At 59.0% G+C, this 19370-nt stretch overlaps 2 protein-coding genes across 2 annotated transcripts in view; one reads left to right on the forward strand and one right to left on the reverse strand.

The window, feature by feature from the left end:
- The window catches only part of TECPR2 (tectonin beta-propeller repeat containing 2), a gene marked incomplete at both ends in the record, with an annotated part of 84131 nt that extends 72974 nt beyond the window's left edge, over positions 1–11157 (forward strand). Inside the window, 3 exons of the mRNA XM_080707234.1 lie at positions 10122–10263; positions 10588–10737; positions 11003–11157. Coding sequence (XP_080563360.1) covers positions 10122–10263; positions 10588–10737; positions 11003–11157 — 447 coding nt within the window. The remainder of the gene's footprint in view (positions 1–10121; positions 10264–10587; positions 10738–11002) is intronic.
- Positions 11158–17211: 6054 nt separating this feature from the next.
- On the reverse strand, positions 17212–18216 carry ANKRD9 (ankyrin repeat domain 9; the record flags this gene model as incomplete). Its single annotated transcript, XM_080707235.1, has 1 exon — positions 17212–18216. The coding sequence occupies one exon, from the start codon at positions 18214–18216 to the stop codon at positions 17212–17214; it is 1005 nt and encodes a 334-aa protein (XP_080563361.1).
- Positions 18217–19370: the final 1154 nt, after the last annotated feature.

A 19370-nucleotide genomic window follows, 5' to 3' on the forward strand; every position in this document is an offset into this window, starting at 1 on the left:
AAATACAGCCTGAGCTAGTAGTGAGACGCATCAGCCTGGTGAGACCTTGTTTCAAAATAAAAGTAAAACAGGGCTGGAGGTGCAGCTCAGGGGTAGTGCTCCAGTACCACTACCACCAAAAAACACAAAAACAAACAAACAAAAACTTGGAATGGCTTGCGATCCCAGCATTCGGGAGGCTGAGACAGGAGGATCGCAGTTCACAGACAGCCGCAACTACTTAGTGAGGCCCTTTGCAACTCAGTGAGACTCTGCTTCAAAAAAATAGAGAATAAGAAATAGAGCTGGGAGTGTAGCTTGGAGGTAGAATGCCCCTGGGTTCTATCCCTTAGTACCACAAAAAAAAAAAAAACCTTGAACAAATACTGTGCTCCAGTTAACAGTTAATAATTTGCATGTTGAAATATAGGGAAGGTTGCTGGTGTCTGTCACCACCGTGAAGTGCATCCAAAGAAGATGGGCTGATGGATGGGTAGACAGATGGACAGACACATGAGAACTCAAGGTCAGCCAGGTGCAAAGGTGCAGGCCTGCCATCCCAGCAACCGGGGAGGCTGAGGCAGGAGAGCCACAGGCTTGGGGCCAGCCTGGGCAACTTAGTGAGGCCCTGTCCCATAATTTAAAAGGGGGGGCCAGGCGACCTTGGGAATGACCTTGGGAATGTGGTGTAGGCTGCAGGCCCTTCACCCGCTCTAATCCACATTGGACCTCTGAGGAGCCATCAGCTCCTCAGAGACCCTTGTGAGACCCTTGGCCTCTGCCCCCTGAAGATAGGGCCCAGCAGCCAGCCCTCCCTCCAGCCTGGGCGTCTTGGGTTTTGCTATTACTGGAGCGCACAGGAAGCCAGGCCCTCTGGCTTGCTGACTGCACGGTGCTCCCTGCTGTGCACCCTAGCAAGTGAGTCCCCTCCCGGAGCAGAGCGCACTGACTCTTCTCCTACAGTGTGTAACCCCGGTGCTCTACCTCTGTGCTGCACCAGCCCTCTGCATCCTGTGTGTTTGGTCCTGGGGATTGAACCTAGGGGTGTTCCACCTCCAAGCTACACCCTCAACTCTATTTATTTATTTATTTATTTATTTATTTATTTATTTATTTATTTATTTGCAGTACTGGGGATGGAACCTGGGATATTCTACCTCCAACCTACACCCCAGACTTATTTTTATTTTACTTTTTTTTTTTTTTTTTTTTTTTTGGTGGTACTAGGGGTGGAACCCAGAGGCTTTCTACCTCCGGGCTATCCTCCCAGACCTATTTTTTTTTTATATATTTTATTTGGAAACAGGGTCTCACTAAGTTCCTAAGAGCCTCACTAAGTAGCTGAGGCTGGCTTTGAACCTGTGAGATCCTCCTGTCTCAGCCTCCCAACTGTAGGGATTACAGGCGTGAGCCACCACGCCTGTCTTTTATTCTTTATTTTGAAACAGGGTCTCACTGAATTGCAAAGGGCCTCAGTAAGTAGTTGAGGCTGTCCACAAACCGTGATCCTCCTGTCACAGCTTCCTGAATGCTGGGATTACAAGCATGCGCCACCACACCTGGCTTTATTTTATTTTTTGTTTTGAAACAGGGTCTCACTGAGTTATAGAGGACCTCACTAAGTAGCTGAGGCTGGCTTTGAACCTGTGAGATCCTCCTGTCTCAGCCTCCCAAATGCTGGGATTACAAGTGTGCGCCACCACACCTGGCTGGTTTTGTTTTTTGGGGGGGTTGATTTGGTTTTTGTTTTTTGTGGTACTGTGGGTGGAACCCAGGGGCTTTTCTACCTCTGGGCTATACTCCCAGACTTATTTTATACTTTATTTGGAAACAGGGTCTCACTAAGTTGCTGAGAGCCTCACTCAGTAGCTGAGGCTGGCTTCGAACCTGTGAGATCCTCCTGTCTCAGCCTCCCAGGCTCTGGCATTATGAGCATGTGCCACCACGCCCGGCTGGTTTTGTTTTGAAATAGAGTCTTGATAGGTTGCTACAAGTCTCACTGTTTCTGAGGCTGAACTCTAACCTGTGATCCTCCAGTCTCCGCCTCCCAAGGACCCTTTCTTTAGATACTGGCAGCCCCTTAGTTGTGAGAGGGAGGCGCCAGAGGGCTGGTCAGAAGCCCTGCAAAGCTGGGGGTGGAGCTCAGCGGTAGAGCGCTTGCACAGACACTGGGTTCCATCCCAGCAGCACAGAACACCCACAGGAAAGGAATGGCTGTCTTGCGCCCTGCTGGTACTTGCCGTGACCCTGGAGGGCCAGAGTCTGAAGGTCCCTGGGCCCATTGGCTTCTGGGCCCGTCTCCCTAGAAGGCCGGCCAGACCTGGAGTGGAGGGAGCGCTCCGTGAGGGCCTGGCGGGGCATTTGTCAGGGCACTGCCACGGGAGGGCAGGGCTGCACGCTCGCCACGCACGTCACCCCGGCTGGCGCCTTGGACAGCTCTGGAGAGGGGACAGAAGAGCAGTCATGGCTGGCTTTGCCACGCCTGCTCAGGAAGGGCAGAACAGCATGGCCACCGGCAGGCCGTTTCCAAGTGTTTTTCCTCAGCACATCCCCTGAAGGTTGCAAGTGCCTTTTCCTGTTGGCTTCTGAAGTCACACTTCAGACCCTGGGTCAAGGCCTAAGCAGCAGACTTTAATGACTTTGACTTTCTTTTCTTTTCCTTATTTTTTGGAGGGCACGAGAGATGATACTGAAGATTAGTCCCAGGAACTTTCTACCTCAGAGCTACACTCCCAGACCAATTTTATTTTTTCACTTGGAAACAGGGTTTCGCTAAGTTGCTGAGGGCCTCAGTACATGCTGAGGCTGTTCGCAAACCTTTGATCTCCTGCCTCAGCCTCCCAAGTACTGGCATTACAGGCATGCTCCACCATGCCTGGCTCTTTAATTGACTTATTATTTATTTATTTATTTTTCTTTTTCTGTAGTACTAGGGATTGACCCCAGGGGCATTCTACCTCTGGGCTACACCCAAGCCCTGTTTTTTATTCTTTATTTCGAAACAGGGCCTCACTAAGTAGTAACTGAGGCTGGCTTCAAACCGTGATCCTCCTGTCTCCGCTCCGCCTCCCAAGCACGGGGATTACAAGCGTGCATCACCACACCCGGCATATTTTTTTTTTTTTTTTTTTGGTGGTACTGGGGTTCCTGGAAGTCCTTCTACCTCCGCTGGTAAGAGGCATCTGGCCCCGGGCCTCCTCCCCACATCGTCATCTGAGGTTCCCAGGCCTTGCTCTCTGGCGCTCACTCTTTACCTCCAGGCTACACTCCCAGACCTATTTTTAAATTTTTATTTGGAAACAGGGTCTCCTAAGCCAGCACGTGCGGCTGGCTTCAAACCTGTGCAATCCTCCTGTCTCAGCCTCCCAAGCGCGGGGATTACAAGCGTGCGCCACCACGCCCGGCTTATATTTTGAAACAGAGTCTCACTAAGTATCTGAGGCTAGCCGAACCTGGGATCCACCTGTCTCAGCCTCCCAAGTTCTGGAATTACCAGTGAGCACCACCACGCCCAGCATTTTTTTTTTTTTTTTTTTTTTTTTGGCAAGGTCTGAGGGTGGAACCCAGGGGCATTCTACCTTCAAGCTATACCCCCTGCCCTATTATTTATTCTTTATTTTGAAACAGGGTCTCACTGAGTTGCAGAGGGCCTCACTAAGTAACTGAGGCTGGCTGCAAACTGTGATCCTCCAGTCTCAGCCTCCTGAATGCTGGGATTACAAGCGTGTGCCACCATGCCTGGTCTCATAAGTCGCTGAGGCTGGCCTTGTTTTGTTTGTTTTTGTTTGTTTGTGTGTTGTTAGTTTGTTTTGTTTGTTTGTTTGTTTGTTTGGGTGGTACTGGGGTTCCTGGAAGCCCTTCTACCTCCGGGCTACACTCCCAGACCTATTTTTATACTTTTTTATTTGGAAACAGGGTCTCCTAAGCCAGCACGCGTGGCTGGCTTCGAACCTGCGCGATCCTCCTGTCTCCGCCTCCCAAGCTCGGGGATGACAAGCGTGCGCCACCACACCCGACCTCGCCCTTGAATTTTTTATCCTCTTTCCTCAGCCTCCTAATCCCTAGGATTACAGGCGTGCACCACCATGCCTGGGGTGTGTCACACTTTAAACAAATTAAAGGTTGAAAGGATGGGGGGGCAACTTTAAAGGAAAAGAAGAGGTAGTCCAGAAAGCTCCACTGGCAGAGGTGCTCCCTGGGCAGAGGTGCTCCCTGGGCAGAGGTGCTCCCTGGGCAGAGGTGACCGGGCACTGCGGCCAAGCTGTGTGGTTCCTGCTGTGGCTCCGGTGCGCTCCTGCTGGGTGTCATCCAGCCCACTCTTGCCCAGAGCGATCTGTAACAACAGCCCTTTGCTGGGACGTATTTAGGGTTCTTGTCTTTTAGCCTGGGTTTGCTTACACATTCTGTCTGGGGGGAGTGTGCACGTGTGTATGTGCATGTGCACACGTGTGTGCTGCAGCTCCTTGTGGAAAGGCTCGACCTAGAGGTTTGGAGAACTTGGGTGTGAGCCCGAGACACTGGAGTAGTGGGCCCAGCTCTGGCCCACAGTCCCCACCACCCAACCATCAGTCTTGCCGGTTCTCTCGCCCGGATTATGAGGGAGTTGGGGTTCTGTCCAGCCCAAGTCTGTCTGTGAGTGCTGGGAACACTGTTAAGAGGCATCTGGCCCCGGGCCTCCTCCCCACATCGTTGTCTGAGGTTCCCAGGCCTTGCTCTCTGGCTCTCACTCTTGACATTTCTTGAGCTGTGAAAGCCCTGGCTTGGAGCTGAGGAGCAGTGATCTGCGGAGCACGGCCTGCCCACCCAGAGTCTGTGTAGTTGACGGCCTGCCTGCCCAGAGTCTGTGTAGTCCAGGGGGTCAGGGTCACCAGGCACAGTGGGTCCCGGGCCGCAGGAGGCTGCCGAGGGAGCCACAGGGGCGGGCAGGTGGTGTGGCAGCCTGGTAGCAGCCCTTGCAGCCTGTGGTCTTGTGGCGACAGGTAGGCAGTGGCCCCGTGGGCTGGGGGCTGGGACAGCACCAGGTGGAACCGCTGTCCACCAGGGAGGTGCCGAGGCCCCTGTGAGTAGAGGCAGCCGTCTTCCTGGGATCTGGAGTTGGCCGCCTTTTCCCAAGCTGTGCGGTCTCAGCGCGCTGATGGACCGGAACGCGGGAGTCAGAGGTAGCGAGTCCTGTGTATTCACTTACAAGCCAGCCTTCCCTGAGCCCAGAGCAGACCCTGCCCAGGCGGGGCTCCCCTCTGAATGAAACCGTGTAACACCGCCTGGGCTCAGACCTGAGCGCCTGCCCCGCCCGCCGCAGGGGGAGACCTGCCACGGACACAGTGCCCCTTCCCTTTATGACTACTCAAGATCTCAGCAGATTCTAGCTAGTCTCTCAACAGCGGGAAGGAGTAATGGCTTCTCCTGCAACGGGCTGCCTTGTGAGAAAGGACGCCTGGTCTACCTGCTTACCTAGTCCTGGGCTTGGCTGCTGGGGGCCGCGGGAGCACTGGTTTCCCCATGAGGTCTTGTTTAAAGGGAACTACAGCTGCCCGGCTACCCGCTGCCCCTTTGATCCATAAACATCTAAGCGGCTGAGGGCTCTAATTAAACACTGGCACTCCTGCCCCCACCCTTAACCTGTTTTTAGGGACACTTGAAAGCAAGCCCTGTCCTGCGGCCTCCCGCGGCTCACCGCCTCTCCACATACTTCTGAAGCTCCTTAACGCCACTTACAAATCGTACCCTTCATTCCTTTCTTCACTTCAGTGATTTCTAATATGAATAAGCCCAAACTTTAGCTGTACTTCTTTTTAATTGAAAATGTTATGAGATAATTAGGCTCATATGCATTTGTAAGAAATATGGAGATCCCAAGTGTCCTTGCCAGCTCTGTGGCAGCTCAGCCTCGGCGTAGCTGCTGCTTCCCTCTCTGTACTGGAGATGGCACCCTGAGCTACCCCAGCCCCGCCTTGGAGTCTGGCGTGTGCCTGCACAGGTACTGGAGGCAGAAACGAGGGTCATTCTGTCCCTGAAGTACAGCCTCAGCCTGTTGGATTTTGAAACAGACTCACTAAGTTGCTGAGGCTGGCGTTGAGCTCCCCTCCTGTCCTAGTCTCCCACGGACTAGGATTACAGGTGTGCGCCGCTGCGCCTGGCTCGCTCTTGCTCTTCCTCTTCCTCCCCCTCTCTCTCTCTCTCTCTCTCTCTCTCTCTCTCTCTCTCTCTCTCTCTCTCTCCCTTTCTTTCTTTCCTTCTTTCTCTTTCTTTCTTTCTTTTTTTGGTGGTACTGGGGTTCCTGGAAGCCCTTCTACCTCCGGGCTACACTCCCAGACCTATTTTATATTTTTATTTGGAAACAGGGTCTCCTAAGCCAGCGCGCCGGCTTCGAACCTGTGCGATCCTCCTGTCTCCGCCTCCCAAGCGCAGGGATTACAAGCGTGCGCCACCACGCTTTCTTTTTTTAATTGTGGTAAAATTCATGTAACATAAAGTTTGCTGTTAGTGACATTTAGTACATCCAGTGTCCCATCTGTGTATAGGACGCTCACGGTGTACATCACTATCTAACTCCAGGATATTTTCACCATTTCCAAAGGAAACCTCCTGCCCATTGGTGCTCGCTTCCCTGTCTCCAGGCTCCAAGCCCTGGAGACTGCACTCTCTCCTTGTCTCTGGGTCTCCCCTCTGGATGCTCCATGTGAATGGGGAAAGTCTGTGCAGAGGGGCCTGGTGTGTCTAGAATCTTCCAGGTATGTCTGGCATTTGTCCTTTTAAATGAGGGTTTACTTAACCCCAGACTTTTGATAGGTACCTGAGTCAGAGTGAGCTCCTCCCAAACTGGACCCTGCTAATAAACCAGGAAGAACAGAAGCTCCTGGCTGCCTTCTGAGAAGAGCCCCGGAAGCGTGTACACCAACCCTTTGGGTGGGGAGCCCACCCCTGAACTCTGAAAAATCAGCAAGTATCAGCCGGGCGTGGTGGCACACTCTTGTAATCCCAGTGCTCGGGAGGCTGAGACTGGAGGACTGCAGGTTCAGAGCCAGCCTCAGCAACTTAGCGAGGCCCTCTGCAACTTAGCAAGGCCCTGTATCAAGATAAAAATATGAGAGGCCTAGGGTGTAGCTCGGAGGTAGAATCCTCCTGGGTTCAATCCCCAGTACCAAAAATAAACAAACAATAAATACCTGGCGGCTCCTACCTCACTCAAATGAAACTGCTCTCCTTCAGTCAGCCTCAGCCCCACCTCCCTCACCCGGCTGCTGGGCTCCAGCGTCTGTCTGCTGGCGCCGCGCGCAGGCCCTGCCATAGTGGACCTATGGGCGCGCTCCTAGGTGTCCCGGGGCCTAGCACAGGGCGCGCCTGGGAGGACTGCTGGGCTCCAGACAGAGGTGTCCAGGGCCCAGCTGATGAGAACTCGGGCCCATGTGGCCCGGGCAGTCGGGGAGGAGTCCAGGGCGCGCAGGCAGGCAAGGCAGGACGTGTGGCTGTGAGGATGCACTGTACCCTGGGCCTGCCTGCAGGCCGTGCCCCTCCCTCTTCCTGAGGCCTCCCTGAGCCAGCTGCTGGCGGCAGGGACCTGGGCTGGTAGCACTGAAGCCTGCGAGCCCTGTGGCAGGGGCCTGGGCTGCCACTCACCTCTGCCCTGGTCTGGCCGGCCACTGCTTACACGGAGGTGGGGCCCAGGGAGGCCAGGAACCCCTGGTTCAGAGCCATTTCAGGGGACCGGGACAAGGCATAGTGCTGGGTCTGCCTGGCCACAGGCCATCCAGCTCCCCTCCAGCTCAGCAGTCCCTCTAGGTGGCTCCTCCCGCAGTACAGCCGGCATAACACACTGCCCCAAACTAGTGGCTTCCAGCAGCACTACTATTGCTCTGCCTGCAACGCTGGGTCAGGCCTGGCCGGGACCAGCATGTCTGCGGCCCTGGCAGGAAGACCTGGGGGGCCAGGCCTGGGCATGCCCTCGCCGCTCCTGCAGAGAGTCAGAGGGCACTCCTCGGACTCCTGCAGCAGATGGGCAGAGAGGAAGGAGCCATTCTCCGCACTGCTGAAAACAGAGCAGTCTCACAGGCATCCCGCTCCTTCCCAACCCGGCAGCTTGCTCTCCTTTCTCTAGAGGCGCCGAGCTTGTGGCGAGGTGGGCGGCTGCACCTGTCACAGCTGGTCCACATGGCCCTGCCCACAGAATGGGCAGCTCCGCCACCCTTCGCTGGAACCCCACCCTCTGCAGGTTTGGGGCTGGGCTCAGAGCAGCTCACCCTAACATCTGCACCTCTGGCCTCAGGCCTATGGGATGGAGCTAGGTTCATAGAAATCTATGAGCCGGGCGTGGTAGACAGGCTTGTAATCCTAGTAGCTGGGAGGCTGAGACAGGAGGATCACGGTTCGCGGCCAGCCTCAGCTACTTTGTCAGGGCTTCTGCAACTCAGACCCTGTTTCAAAATAAAAAATAAAATAGCGCTGAGGTTGTAGCTCAGAGGAATGCCCCTGGGTTCCATCCTCAGTGCCACACATGTAGGGGGAAAAAAGATCCAGGCATAATGGCACATGCTTGTGATCCCAGCACTGGGGAGGCTGAGACAGGCGGATCACAGTTCGAGGACACCCTCCGCTAATATTTAGTGAAGCCTTTGCAACTCAGTGAGACCCTGCTTCAAAATGATGAATAAAAAATAGGGCTGTGAGTGTAGCTCAGAGGTAGAATGCCCTGGGTTCCATCCCCGTACTGCAAAAAAAGTGTGTGTGTACATGCGCACCTGACGGGGCAGGCAGGGCGGAGAGCCCTCACTGGGCACGTTGTGATGGGCGTTCACGGGGTAGAGCGCAGCAGGCGTGGGCCGGTGCCCCCGGGCTGGCTGAGGCTGACCCAGCGCGCAGGCCCTGAGGCCACGGTGCAGCAGGGCCGACATCAAAGTGGGGACAGCCAGACCCTCAGGGCCCTGAGGACCCCCAGGCAGCCCCGTGCCGCGCAGGGGCTTACTCCTCTGCAGGGTGGGGCCCTGGGGTGGACAGTGCATGGCCCAGTGGAGGGACTTACTCTTGTCCTTGGAAGCGGCCAGGAGACAGCAGGTGCTGACGTGCGGGCCAGGCTGCCCCAGAGCAGGGCAGGCGGCCATGATGCGTGGCTGTCCTTGCCCTCCCCAAGGTCTAAGCAGCCGGGATGTGACCGTGGGCAGAGACAGGAGGCGGAGGAGCCAGAGGAGATCCTCTTGTTGGTCAGCAGGGCCCGAGCTGAGGTGACCAGGCGTGGTGCAGGTGCAGAGTGCCCACGAGAGCATCCACCCACCTCTACTGTCCCTGCGCCCCCCCCCCCGCAGTGCCGCTCCCCAGGTGCCTGGCTCCACCTGCACCTCCAGCAAAGCTTGGGTGGGGGGAGGTCTCTCCGTGTGTGTGTGTGTGTGTGTGTGTGTGTGTGTGTGTGTGTGTGTGTGTCAGACAGACAGACAGACACACTGAGACTGACTGGCTAGAACCCAGGGGCATTCTACCTCCAAGCTACACTTACACCTCCAGCCCCATTTTATTTGATTGTTTTTTATTTTTTGGTGGTACTAGAAATGCAACCCCGTGGCCTTCGACTTCCAGGCTATACTCCCAGACCTATTTATATTTTATTTGGAAACAGGGTCTCACTAAGTTGCTGAGAGCCTCCCTAAGTAGCTGAGGCTGGCTTCGAACCTGTGCGATCCTCCTGTCTCAGCCTCCTAAGTACTGAGAGATTACAAGCGTGCGCCGCCACGCCCGGCTTTCATTTTTATTTTGAAACCAGGTCTTCTAGGTTGATGAGAGTCTCGCTACTTGCTGAGGCTGTCCCCAAATCTGTGATCCTCCTGTCTCAACCTCCCAAGTACCAGGGTTGCAGTGTGCACCACCGCACCCAGCTTCACCTCAGCCCTTTTCATTATTTTGAAACAAGGTCTCACTAAGGTACTGAGGGTCTTACTACATTGCTGAGATTGGCCTCAAACCTGAGATCCTCCTGTCTTAGCCTCTCTTACTGGGATTATAGGTGTGCACCACCACACCCAGCTGCCCAGCCTCCTTCTTCCTGGAGGTGTGTTCACACCTGCTGCTCCACCCAGCCCCACAACCTGGGTCCCCAGATGTCCCACCCTCCTCTCCCCTTCCCTTCCTTCCTAACAACAGTCCCTCCCTGCTTCCAGCCTGCCGGAGTCACCCTGGTCAGCGTGCATTCCAGCCCCAATGACCAGATGCTGTGGGCGCTGGACAGCAGGTGGAACGTGCATGTCCGGACTGGGATCACCGAGGAGATGCCTGTGGGGACCGACTGGGAGCACGTGCCAGGTAGGAGGAGCCGGTGGCAGGGCCCGTGCCCTCACCCGGCATGGCGCAACGTCCTACTCCATTTCTGCTGTCCTCTGGGGCAGGACTAAGGGTCTGAGACGCTCCATTGGTGCACACAGGCCGTCTCGCTGGCGCTCCTGCGAATGAGTCTTTGCACTGTCCTTGGGTGCAGGCTAGGGTGGCTTGCCAGCCCTTCAGCGGGCACGCCTTCCCTCCACGCCTGCCTGCACAGTGCAACACCCCGTCCCCGCGGGAAGCTGGGGGAGGAGTGCAGCGTGCTGGGAGAGCGGCCAGAGGCTGAGAGGACGCCCGGTTTGCCTGCAGGGTTGCAGGCCTGCCAGCTGGCACTGAGCACCAGGACCGTGTGGGCCCGCTGTCCAAATGGTGACCTCGCCCGGCGCTATGGTGTCACCGACAAAAACCCTGCTGGGGACTACTGGAAGAAAATCCCCGGAAATGTGTCGTGTTTCACAGGCAGGTGCCCGGGCAGGGTGGGCTTGGGGTCCCCTGGGGTCCTCAGAGGGGCTGTTCCCAGCGGGCTCCGAGCCACATGAGGGAGGACACACGGGTTCTGCCAGTTCCTGGGCTAAGACAGGGTGCTGTGCCGCCCACTCTAAAGTTGCAGGGACGCAGCGCCCATCACAAAGTGGCCTGCCCGGGGCCTGGCAGGCAGCGCACGTACCCCGGCCCCTGGGCTGGCCGCGCAGTGACAGGCCTGTGGCCGGCTCTGCCCCTGCAGTGACTTCGTCGGATGAGCTGTGGGCAGTGGGGCCCCCTGGCTACCTCCTGCAGCGGCTGACGAGGACCTTCAGCCACTCGCGTGGCGCCCAGAAGAGCAGCCAGGCAGCCACCCCGCATCCCGAGGACGTGGAGGATGAATGGGAAGTCATCTGAGGCTGGCGGCTGCCCGCCCAGAAGGAACCACACACAGCGGGTTTCCAGGTCGCCCAGAACAGGCCCCATCGACCCTGGTCCTTCCAGACACTCTGGCACACTGGACACCCACCCTCCTTCCATCTCGCTCCAGAAGCCACCCTGAGTGAGGGCCCGGAACTGCGCAGTGGCAGCAGCCTTTGGCCTCTGTCCCCGCTCGAGCGAGGACAGGCAGGTCCAGGACAGCTCCAGGGCTTCGGGGACCCTGGCAGGGAGACAGCCAGCCAAGCAGCAGGCCTAGGCTGGACGGAGCCGCAGGCCAGCGCGCTCCAGCTGCAGTCCTGCTCCCCAGACACGCGGCTGCTCCCACCTGGCCTCACGCGGCAGGCTGGGAGTGCCCTCGGCATGGCGTTGGAAGCCGCCGAGTCCAAAAGCGGAAGCGGAGCGTCCTCAGGGGACGCTCTCTGGTTATTGCCTTTTTTGTTTATTACAGACCTGCATAAGATACCTCATTGAAATCACATCTTACAAGGTTAGAAGAGAAATGATCTTCTAAGATGGCGGAAGGCCTCGCGTCCCTTCCCGCAGCTCGTCCCAGGCCTGGCTCCGGGGTGGCCATGCCCAGCATGTCCTGCTGGAGCAGCCTGGCACTCAGGACACGCCCTGGCAGGTTGGCACCAGTGCCCGTCAGCTGCTGCTGTGGCCCGTCCGCCGTGGACACTGGGGTCAGCCGGCGCGCTCCCTCGGCGCTCCAGGACCAGGCTGCACCCATGCCCTGCCCAGCCCACTGCCCTCCCGGAGGGCTACAGTTGGGGCCGGAGTGGCAGGGAGTCCCGGCCACAGGAAGGGCTGGCCGGCCAGCGAGTGCGAGGCGCCCCCGGCTGTGCGTCACTTACTTTGTAAGAGCCTGGTGGCGGCGGCAGCCCGCCGCTCTCCGCGGCCGCTCTCCGCGTCGCTGTGCCTTGCTGGGCGCCCACCCAGGGACCTTCGTGCAATTAAACCCAGTCTAGTTGATACTTTTAAACTACTTTTAGCTTCAGTGCTTTGTACAGCTATCTCTCTGGTTTTAATTTTAGTTGTGCTTTGAGACTGTGCAATAAACCAGACTTTTTCAAACCTGGTCGGGTCTGATGCTTGAGCGGGAAGGCGCCATCCGCACTCTGAGGCCAAGCTGGGATGCGGCCAGGAGGCGCTGCCGCCTACCTCGTGCCCTGGCCCCGTCTGCGAGGGAGCCACTGCGGAGCCGGGTGCTCCGCACGAAGGCCCCGGATGGAAGGGCTTCCTGCAGTGACGAGGCACAGGGATGTCCCTCAGGGAGCCAAGGACAGGCTTTGGGGACCCAAATTCCTGGCCAACAAAACCCTCTCCCAGAAGTGCCCTACTGGAAACATTTGGGAAAAGACCACATCCAGCGTCCCGGGAAGCTACCTGAGCAAGAAGTGTCAACCCGAGTCAAGGAACAGCCGGGCACGCCTGAAACCCCAGCACGCGGGAGGAGCTATACATTGAGGACCTATACATTTCAGGTATAGCTCCTGGTCAGAACCCCCTCTGGGAGGGTTTTTCTTGTGGAGACTCAGGGTGTGCCCCCAAGCCCAGAGCTTAGCCCACAGCTTCACTCAGCCAATGGGGAGGGCGTGCCCACGCCAGGCTCGGGGGAGACCAAGCCCGCTCCTCCTGGTCACAGGGCGCGGCCTTGCCGGTTTGCACCACTCACAAGCAGGTGAGAACTGGCTGGCGCTGAGAGCCGGCCTGGGAGGTGGCGTGAGGTGCAGACTGGGCGGGAGGGCTCTCCCAGCCACCCTGGGCAAAATAACAGCGAGTGGGTTAAAGAAACTAAACTGGTGGACCTTGGACTTGTGGATGGCAAGGGCCTCTGAAGTGATGGGAAGAGCCGCCAAACAAAATCCAGAGATAGGAGTCTCAGCGGAGCGTCTGCAAAGCAAAGATCCTGCCAGGCATGGGAGACAAACAGGAGGATCACCGGTTCGAGAACAGCCTCATCAAGTACTGAGACTGCCGTCAATTGAGCAAGACAACATTTCAAAATAATAGAGCCGGGCGTGGTGGCACATGCGTGTAATCCCAGCATTTGGGAGGCTGAGACTGGAGGATCGTGGTTTGCGGCCAGCCTCAGCTTTTAGGCCCTCTGCAACTCAGTGAGACCCTGTTCCAAAATAAAGAATATAAAATAGGGCTGGGGGTGTAACTTGGAGGTAGAATGCCCCTGGGTTCAATTCCGAGTACTACAAAAAAAAAAAAAAAAAAAAAAAATCCCACCCAGGGCTGGGGTTGCAGCTCAGTGGTGGAGCACTTGTCTAGCACGTGCAGGGCCCTGGGGTCCGTTCTCGGCACCCAAAACAAACCAACCCGCTACAGAGAGTCATAATGAGAAGCACTGCTACCGTGACACTGGAAGGACTGGGCCAAACAGTAGGAAGGAGGGAGACGGCGGAGCAGGAAGGGCCTGCCCAGGAGCATTCCAGTGCTGGGCGCTCCCCAGGCTGGCAGTCACTCCACCCGGGAAACGCGCCCGCACCTGGGAAGGAACCACCCGCGGGGCGGGGCGCCCACCCGGGACTCCAGTCAGTCCCTGGAAGGCTCGCAACAGCATGGCGCTGAGGAGAGCACAGAGGGAAGTAATGCCACTCTGGGCTCAAGGGCAGAAACAAGTTCTCCATGTGGGCCAAGAAGCCAGTCACAGAGGTTGCTTCGTAAGCATTTTTGTATCTTTTTAATTTTGAGCCATGTAAATATATATTCCAAAATAAATAAAATTTATACTTTAAAACTTCAGTTCTAGTATTAACTCTTTATGGTATCAATGTCAGTTGAGTCAAAGATCACAGAGTGAACACCAAAGACTTCCTAAAAATTATATTTACAAGCCAGGTGTGGTACTGGGAGGCTGAGACAGGAGAATCCCAGGTTTGAGGCCAGCCTCAGCTACTTAGGCCCTTTGCAACTCAGTTGAGACCCTGTTTCAAAATAAAGAATAGAGCGGGGCGTGGTGGCACTAGCTTGTAATCCTAGCATTCGGGAAGCTGAGACAGGAGGATCGCGGTTTTCAGACAGCAGTGAGGCCCTCTGCAACTCAGTGAGACCTGGTTTCAAAATAAATAAAAAATCGGGCAGGGGGTGTAGCTCGGAGGTGGAATGCCCCTGGGTTCCATCCCCAGACCCGAAATAAAAATTAATAAAGAACAAAAATAGGGCCAGGCGTGTTGGCGCTCACTTGTTAATCCCTGCGCTTGGGAGGAGGAGACAGGAGGATCACACAGGTTCGAAGCCAGACACGCTGGCTTAAGAGACCCTGTTTCCAAATAAAAATATAAAACAGGTCTGGGAGTATAGCCCAGAGGTAGAAGGGCTTCCAGAAACCCCAGTACCACCAAAAAAAAAAAAAAAAAAAAAAAAAAAATAGGGCTGGGGGTGTAGCTCAGAGGTAGGATGCCCCTGGGTTCCATCCCCAGTATGGCGTCCAGCGTTAAAAAATTAAAGAAATAAAAATAATAGAGCTGGGCGTGGTGGCGCACGCTTGTAATCCCAGCATTCGGGAGGCTGAGAAAGGAGGATCGCTGTTCGCAGACAGCCTCAGCTACTTACTGAGGCCCTCTACAACCCAGTGAGATCCTGTTTTAAAAATAAAGATTAAAAATAGGGGTGGGGGTGTAGCTTGGAGGTAGAATGTCCCTGGGTTCCATCCCCAGCAAAAATAAATAAAAATAATATAATTGGCCTGGGGGTGTATCTTAAGAGATATAATGCCCCTGGGTTCAACCCTCAGAACCACTAAATTAATAAAAATTTAAAGTAAAATAGGGTTGGGGGTAGCTGAGAGGTAGAACGCCCTTGGGTTAAGCCCCAGCTCCAAAATCTCAGCCTCTGGTTTGGGTGGTGGTTACCACACGTACCTGCTCGCCCTAACTCTCCATTCAGCTGCACACGTGGAGTCCTTGGGCTTTATTATATGTAAGTCATGCGGCTTCTGGGGCGGGGCCGCGGCTGCCAGGTGCCGCTGGAGGCTGAGGTGGTAGCCGGTGCCCCTTCCTGAATGCAGGCGGTGTCCCTGCCCACAGCAGCATCCCAGGGCTCCCGGCAGAATCTTAAAGCTGGCGACACGGGAAAGGAGAATCACCGCAGGAGCCAGGGTGACAGCCAGCTGTGGGGCCTGGCCTCGGAGACTGACCTGCAAAGTCCCTTCCCTCCGAGGCGGGCCCGCATACCTTGGGGAGGTGGGCAGTGCCATCTGGCTCCTGAGTGGTGCCAGCCTTCCTCACCCTCCCTACCTGGTGTCAAGGTGCAGACTCTGGGCCCTGAACTCCTAACGGGAACACTGGGCGCCTGGGCAGGCATGGCAGGAGAACGAAGGGAGAGCTGCAAACCGAACAAATGACCCAGCATGCTTCCCCGGGAAGAATGAGGCTGGTGCTGGGTGGTGATTGCCTTCAGGAAGCCATCAGAGTCACCTGCTGTGTGCCAAGGACACAGGCACCAGGCCCTGGGTCCCGCAAGCTCAGTGAAGACGATAACAGCGACATGGGGTGGCACCACGGCCTTACAGCCCTTCCCGGGGTCAGCGGGCTTCGCCCCGATAAGCCAAGCCTGCCCCCCCACGATGCCCAGCAGCAGCCAGATCCCAGGCCTGCTTATCTGCCTGCACCACTCCACCCTCCAGGGACACAGCCCAGTGACGGGTGTCCCCACCCCATCACCCTGAACCAAACCCCCTTGGGCTCCAGGCCTCCCTCTCCCCCCACACCCTCCTCCAGCTGGGACCTCCTGCCAAGGGCTGCAACTCCTCCAGCGGGACCCTGTGCCCATCCTCTCCTGGTTGCCCAGCATTCTGTGGGTGCCCCCACCCCAAACCCCCCAACACACAGGCAGGAAGCTCTCACCCCCAGGCCAGGGAGCTCAGGGAAGGCTGTCACCAAGGAGCAGCTATACTTCCAGAGGGAAAGGCTGGCCTCAGAGGGTGGGGAGACATGGGGGGGGGGTGTGTACCCCAGCAGGCGTCCCGCTTTCCAAAGCTGCTGAGCCCAACAGGCCAGCGCCCCCTCAGTCAGCTTCCTGCGTCCTTCCTGGGCAGGACCCCTACCCCACCCCGGCATCCTTAATCTGAGAACTGGGACTTTCTAGAGAAAGGGGGCGGCTTCTGACCTAAAAGCTTGAGACTGGGGAAGATGCTGGAACCCACTGCCCAAGGGCAAGGGCCCAGGGAGGCTATTGAACTGGCCCAGGACGCAGGAGGGACGCACAGCTTCATTCCAGCGGGATCTAGGATCAGCCCGAGGTGTGCTCCCTCCACTTCCCTCCCTGTCACCAAGGTTGAGCACCCACCCTCCCACGAGGCAGAGTGCATCAAGGTGGGCCCAAGCCCCTTGAAGACAGATGGGAAAATCAGGCCCCGAGGTGGAAGTCTGTCCAAGGTCACCCTGAAAGTGGGTGTCAGGTCCAGACTCTCCCCACCCTCCTGCCAGCTTCCTCAGAACTCGAGGTGCTAATGGGCAGAGGGCACCTGCCAGGCTGGCAGCCTATGCATACCTCTAGCCCCCAGCCCAGGATCCCCACGGGACCCCGGCCATCCCCGTCCTGATGTAGCTGTGGGGAGCCAGTGACCTGCAGGCCTCGAGCCGCTTGTCCTCCCTGGGCGGGGGTGGAGTCCCTGCCCGAAGTGCTGACCAGGCAGGAGGCCTCCTGTCAATCCCACAGGGCTGGCCTCTTGATCTCCGGACATTCTGTCCCTGGCATGGACACGCCGGTCCCCACCCCGCGCCTGCCCAGCTCAGCTGCCACCCTCCTGGGACACCTGCGGAGGCTCTCCAGCCAAGCCTTTCCGAGGCTGGGCAGTGAGGGGCGTGCAAGGGTCCTCGGCCCATTCAAAGCCATGGGGCGCTGAGCCCCGTCACCCCCCGAAACCTGCCGCTTGGTGCCTGACGTCCAGGCGCAGCCGCTGCTGCCCACGACAGACGAGGCGGACTCTTCTGTACGGAGACCAGTATATGTAAAGTGCCAGGTACAATGCTCAGCAAGAGTTCTGTCCCCAGGTGCGGCGCCCCCGGGCCGGGGCCAGGCCTAGCCCTGGCCCGTGAGGTCCAGGGGCTGCAGGAAGGGCGGGAGCGGCAGCTCGTCCAGGGCCTCGGGGAAGCGGCCGGGCGAGATGGCGGTGACCAGCACCTGCATGGCGCGAGCGAAGAGCGACGGCGGCGCCAGGCCCGCCAGCCACTGGAACTTGTCCTCGCCCAGCAGCCGCTGCCAGCGCGGCCGGTCGTCCAGCAGCTGGCGGCGGGCAGGCCCCGCGGCGGCCGCGGGCGTGTAGAGCGCCAGCAGGTCGAGCAGCAGCAGCCGGCGCTGGCGCGGCCCGGCGGCGGTCCCGGCGGCGGTCCCGGCGGGGGTCCCGGCGGCGGTCCCGGCGGCGGTCCCGGCGGCGGTCCCGGCGGCGGTCCCGGCGGCGGGCTCGGCGGGGCCGGGGTCGTCGCGGCCCAGCTGGCGCAGCAGCAGCTCGAGCGGCGTGAGGCCGCGGCCGTCGCGCAGGCCGGGCGAGGCGCCGTGGCCCAGCAGCAGGAAGAGGCACTCGGGGCGCGCCAGCTCGCAGGCCAGGTGCAGCGCCGTGCCGCCGCCCTCCACGCGGCCGCAGCCGCGCCGGTCCAGCAGGCGCGCGCGCTCGTCGGCCGGGAGGTCGCGCGCGGCGCGCAGGATGCGGCGCAGGATGGCCACGCGGCCGTAGCGCACGGCCAGCGCCACGTGCGGCCCGGGCGCCGCGCAGCAGCGGAAGCCGGCGCCGGGGGCGGCGAGCGCGCGGCGCGGGCCGGCGGCCAGCAGGTGGCCGGCGTAGGCGCGGTGGTCGTGCACCAGCGCGTAGAGCAGCGCCTCGGCCGGCGAGAAGGCGGCGGCGCGCCCGCGCTCGTCCCAGTGGAAGGCCTCGCTGGCGCGCATGTCCTCCAGCAGCCACACGGGCCGCCGGTCGCGCACGGCCTGGTAGAAGGCGAACGCCGACCGCCGGCACTGCTTCTGCGCCCGGGAGCGCGCCGCGCCCGCGCCCTCGGGCCCGCCGTCCGCGCCCGCGCCGGCCCACGGCATGGCGGCCCGCGGGGAGCGCGCGGTCGGCCCCGGCCGCCCGCCCGTGCCGCCCGCGAAGCCCCCGCCCGGCCGGCCGGCGTCCGCGTCCGCGTCCGCGAGGGAGGCAGGGCTGGCGCGGCCGGCCGCCCCAGGTCAGCGGCGTCCGCGCCGGGCGGGGCCGCCCTCCGCCCTCGCGGGCCGGGCGCTGACGTGCGGGCGGGCGGCGGGCGAGCCGGGGCGCCGTGCGGCCATTGGCCCGCGCCGCCATTGGCCCGCGCGCTGCGCCACCGCGGCGTCACGCGGCCGCCGGGCGGGCGGGCCGAGCCCAGACTTCGGGGAGACTCGGGGCCCGCGCCGCCCTCCCGCCGGGCCGCCCTCCCGCGGGAAGCCCGGGTGGGCTCGGGGGCGGGGCCGGCGCGCTCCCTCCCGCCGTGACCCCCGCCCGCCGCCCGCGGAGCTCCCTGCGCGGAGGGAGGCCCCCCAGAGGGGCCCGAGGGCGCCGCCGAGTCAGGCCCCGCACGGCCCGCACCAGGGCTCGGTTCCGAGGCGCCGCTCCTGCCCCCACGCCCAGCCCCGAGGCCGGAGGTCGGACTGCTCCCAGAGGCAGAATGAGCGGGTGCCAGGATGCGCAGGACCTGACGTTCTTACAGTTTGGGGAGCTGGGGAGAGTGGGGAGGGAGAGACAGAAGGGGAAAGAACTCATTCTTTACCCTACTTTAGTTTATTTATTTGGGGGGGGGTGGGTACTGGAAATCGAACACCCCATGCCCCCATTGTATTGCTTATTTGAAGACAGGGTCTCTCCACATTGCTAAGAGCCTAAATTGCCAAGGCTGGTACGCAATCTCCCATCCTCCTGTGTCAGCCTCCCAAACACTGAGATTACAAGCATGCACCACCGCGCCTGGCTTATTTCACTTTATTAGTGGTGAGGTTTGAACTCAGAGGCATTCTACCCCTGAGTTACACCGGAGCAGGGGCACTGGAAGAAGGGATTAGGTCATGAGGGTTGGCCCTTGAAGCAGCCTCAGCCCTTAGCTTGGGAGGCGGCCCCTGATCAAAGGGTACCTTCTAAAGCCAGGACTGGTGGCCCACACCTGCAACCCCAGAACTTGGGAGGCTGAGACGGGAGGATCGCAGGCCCACAGCCAGCCTCAGCAGTTTAAGAGGCTCTC

This window comes from Muscardinus avellanarius, assembly GCF_963383645.1.
Source record: "Muscardinus avellanarius genome assembly, chromosome: 12".
Lineage (NCBI taxonomy): Eukaryota > Metazoa > Chordata > Mammalia > Rodentia > Gliridae > Muscardinus > Muscardinus avellanarius.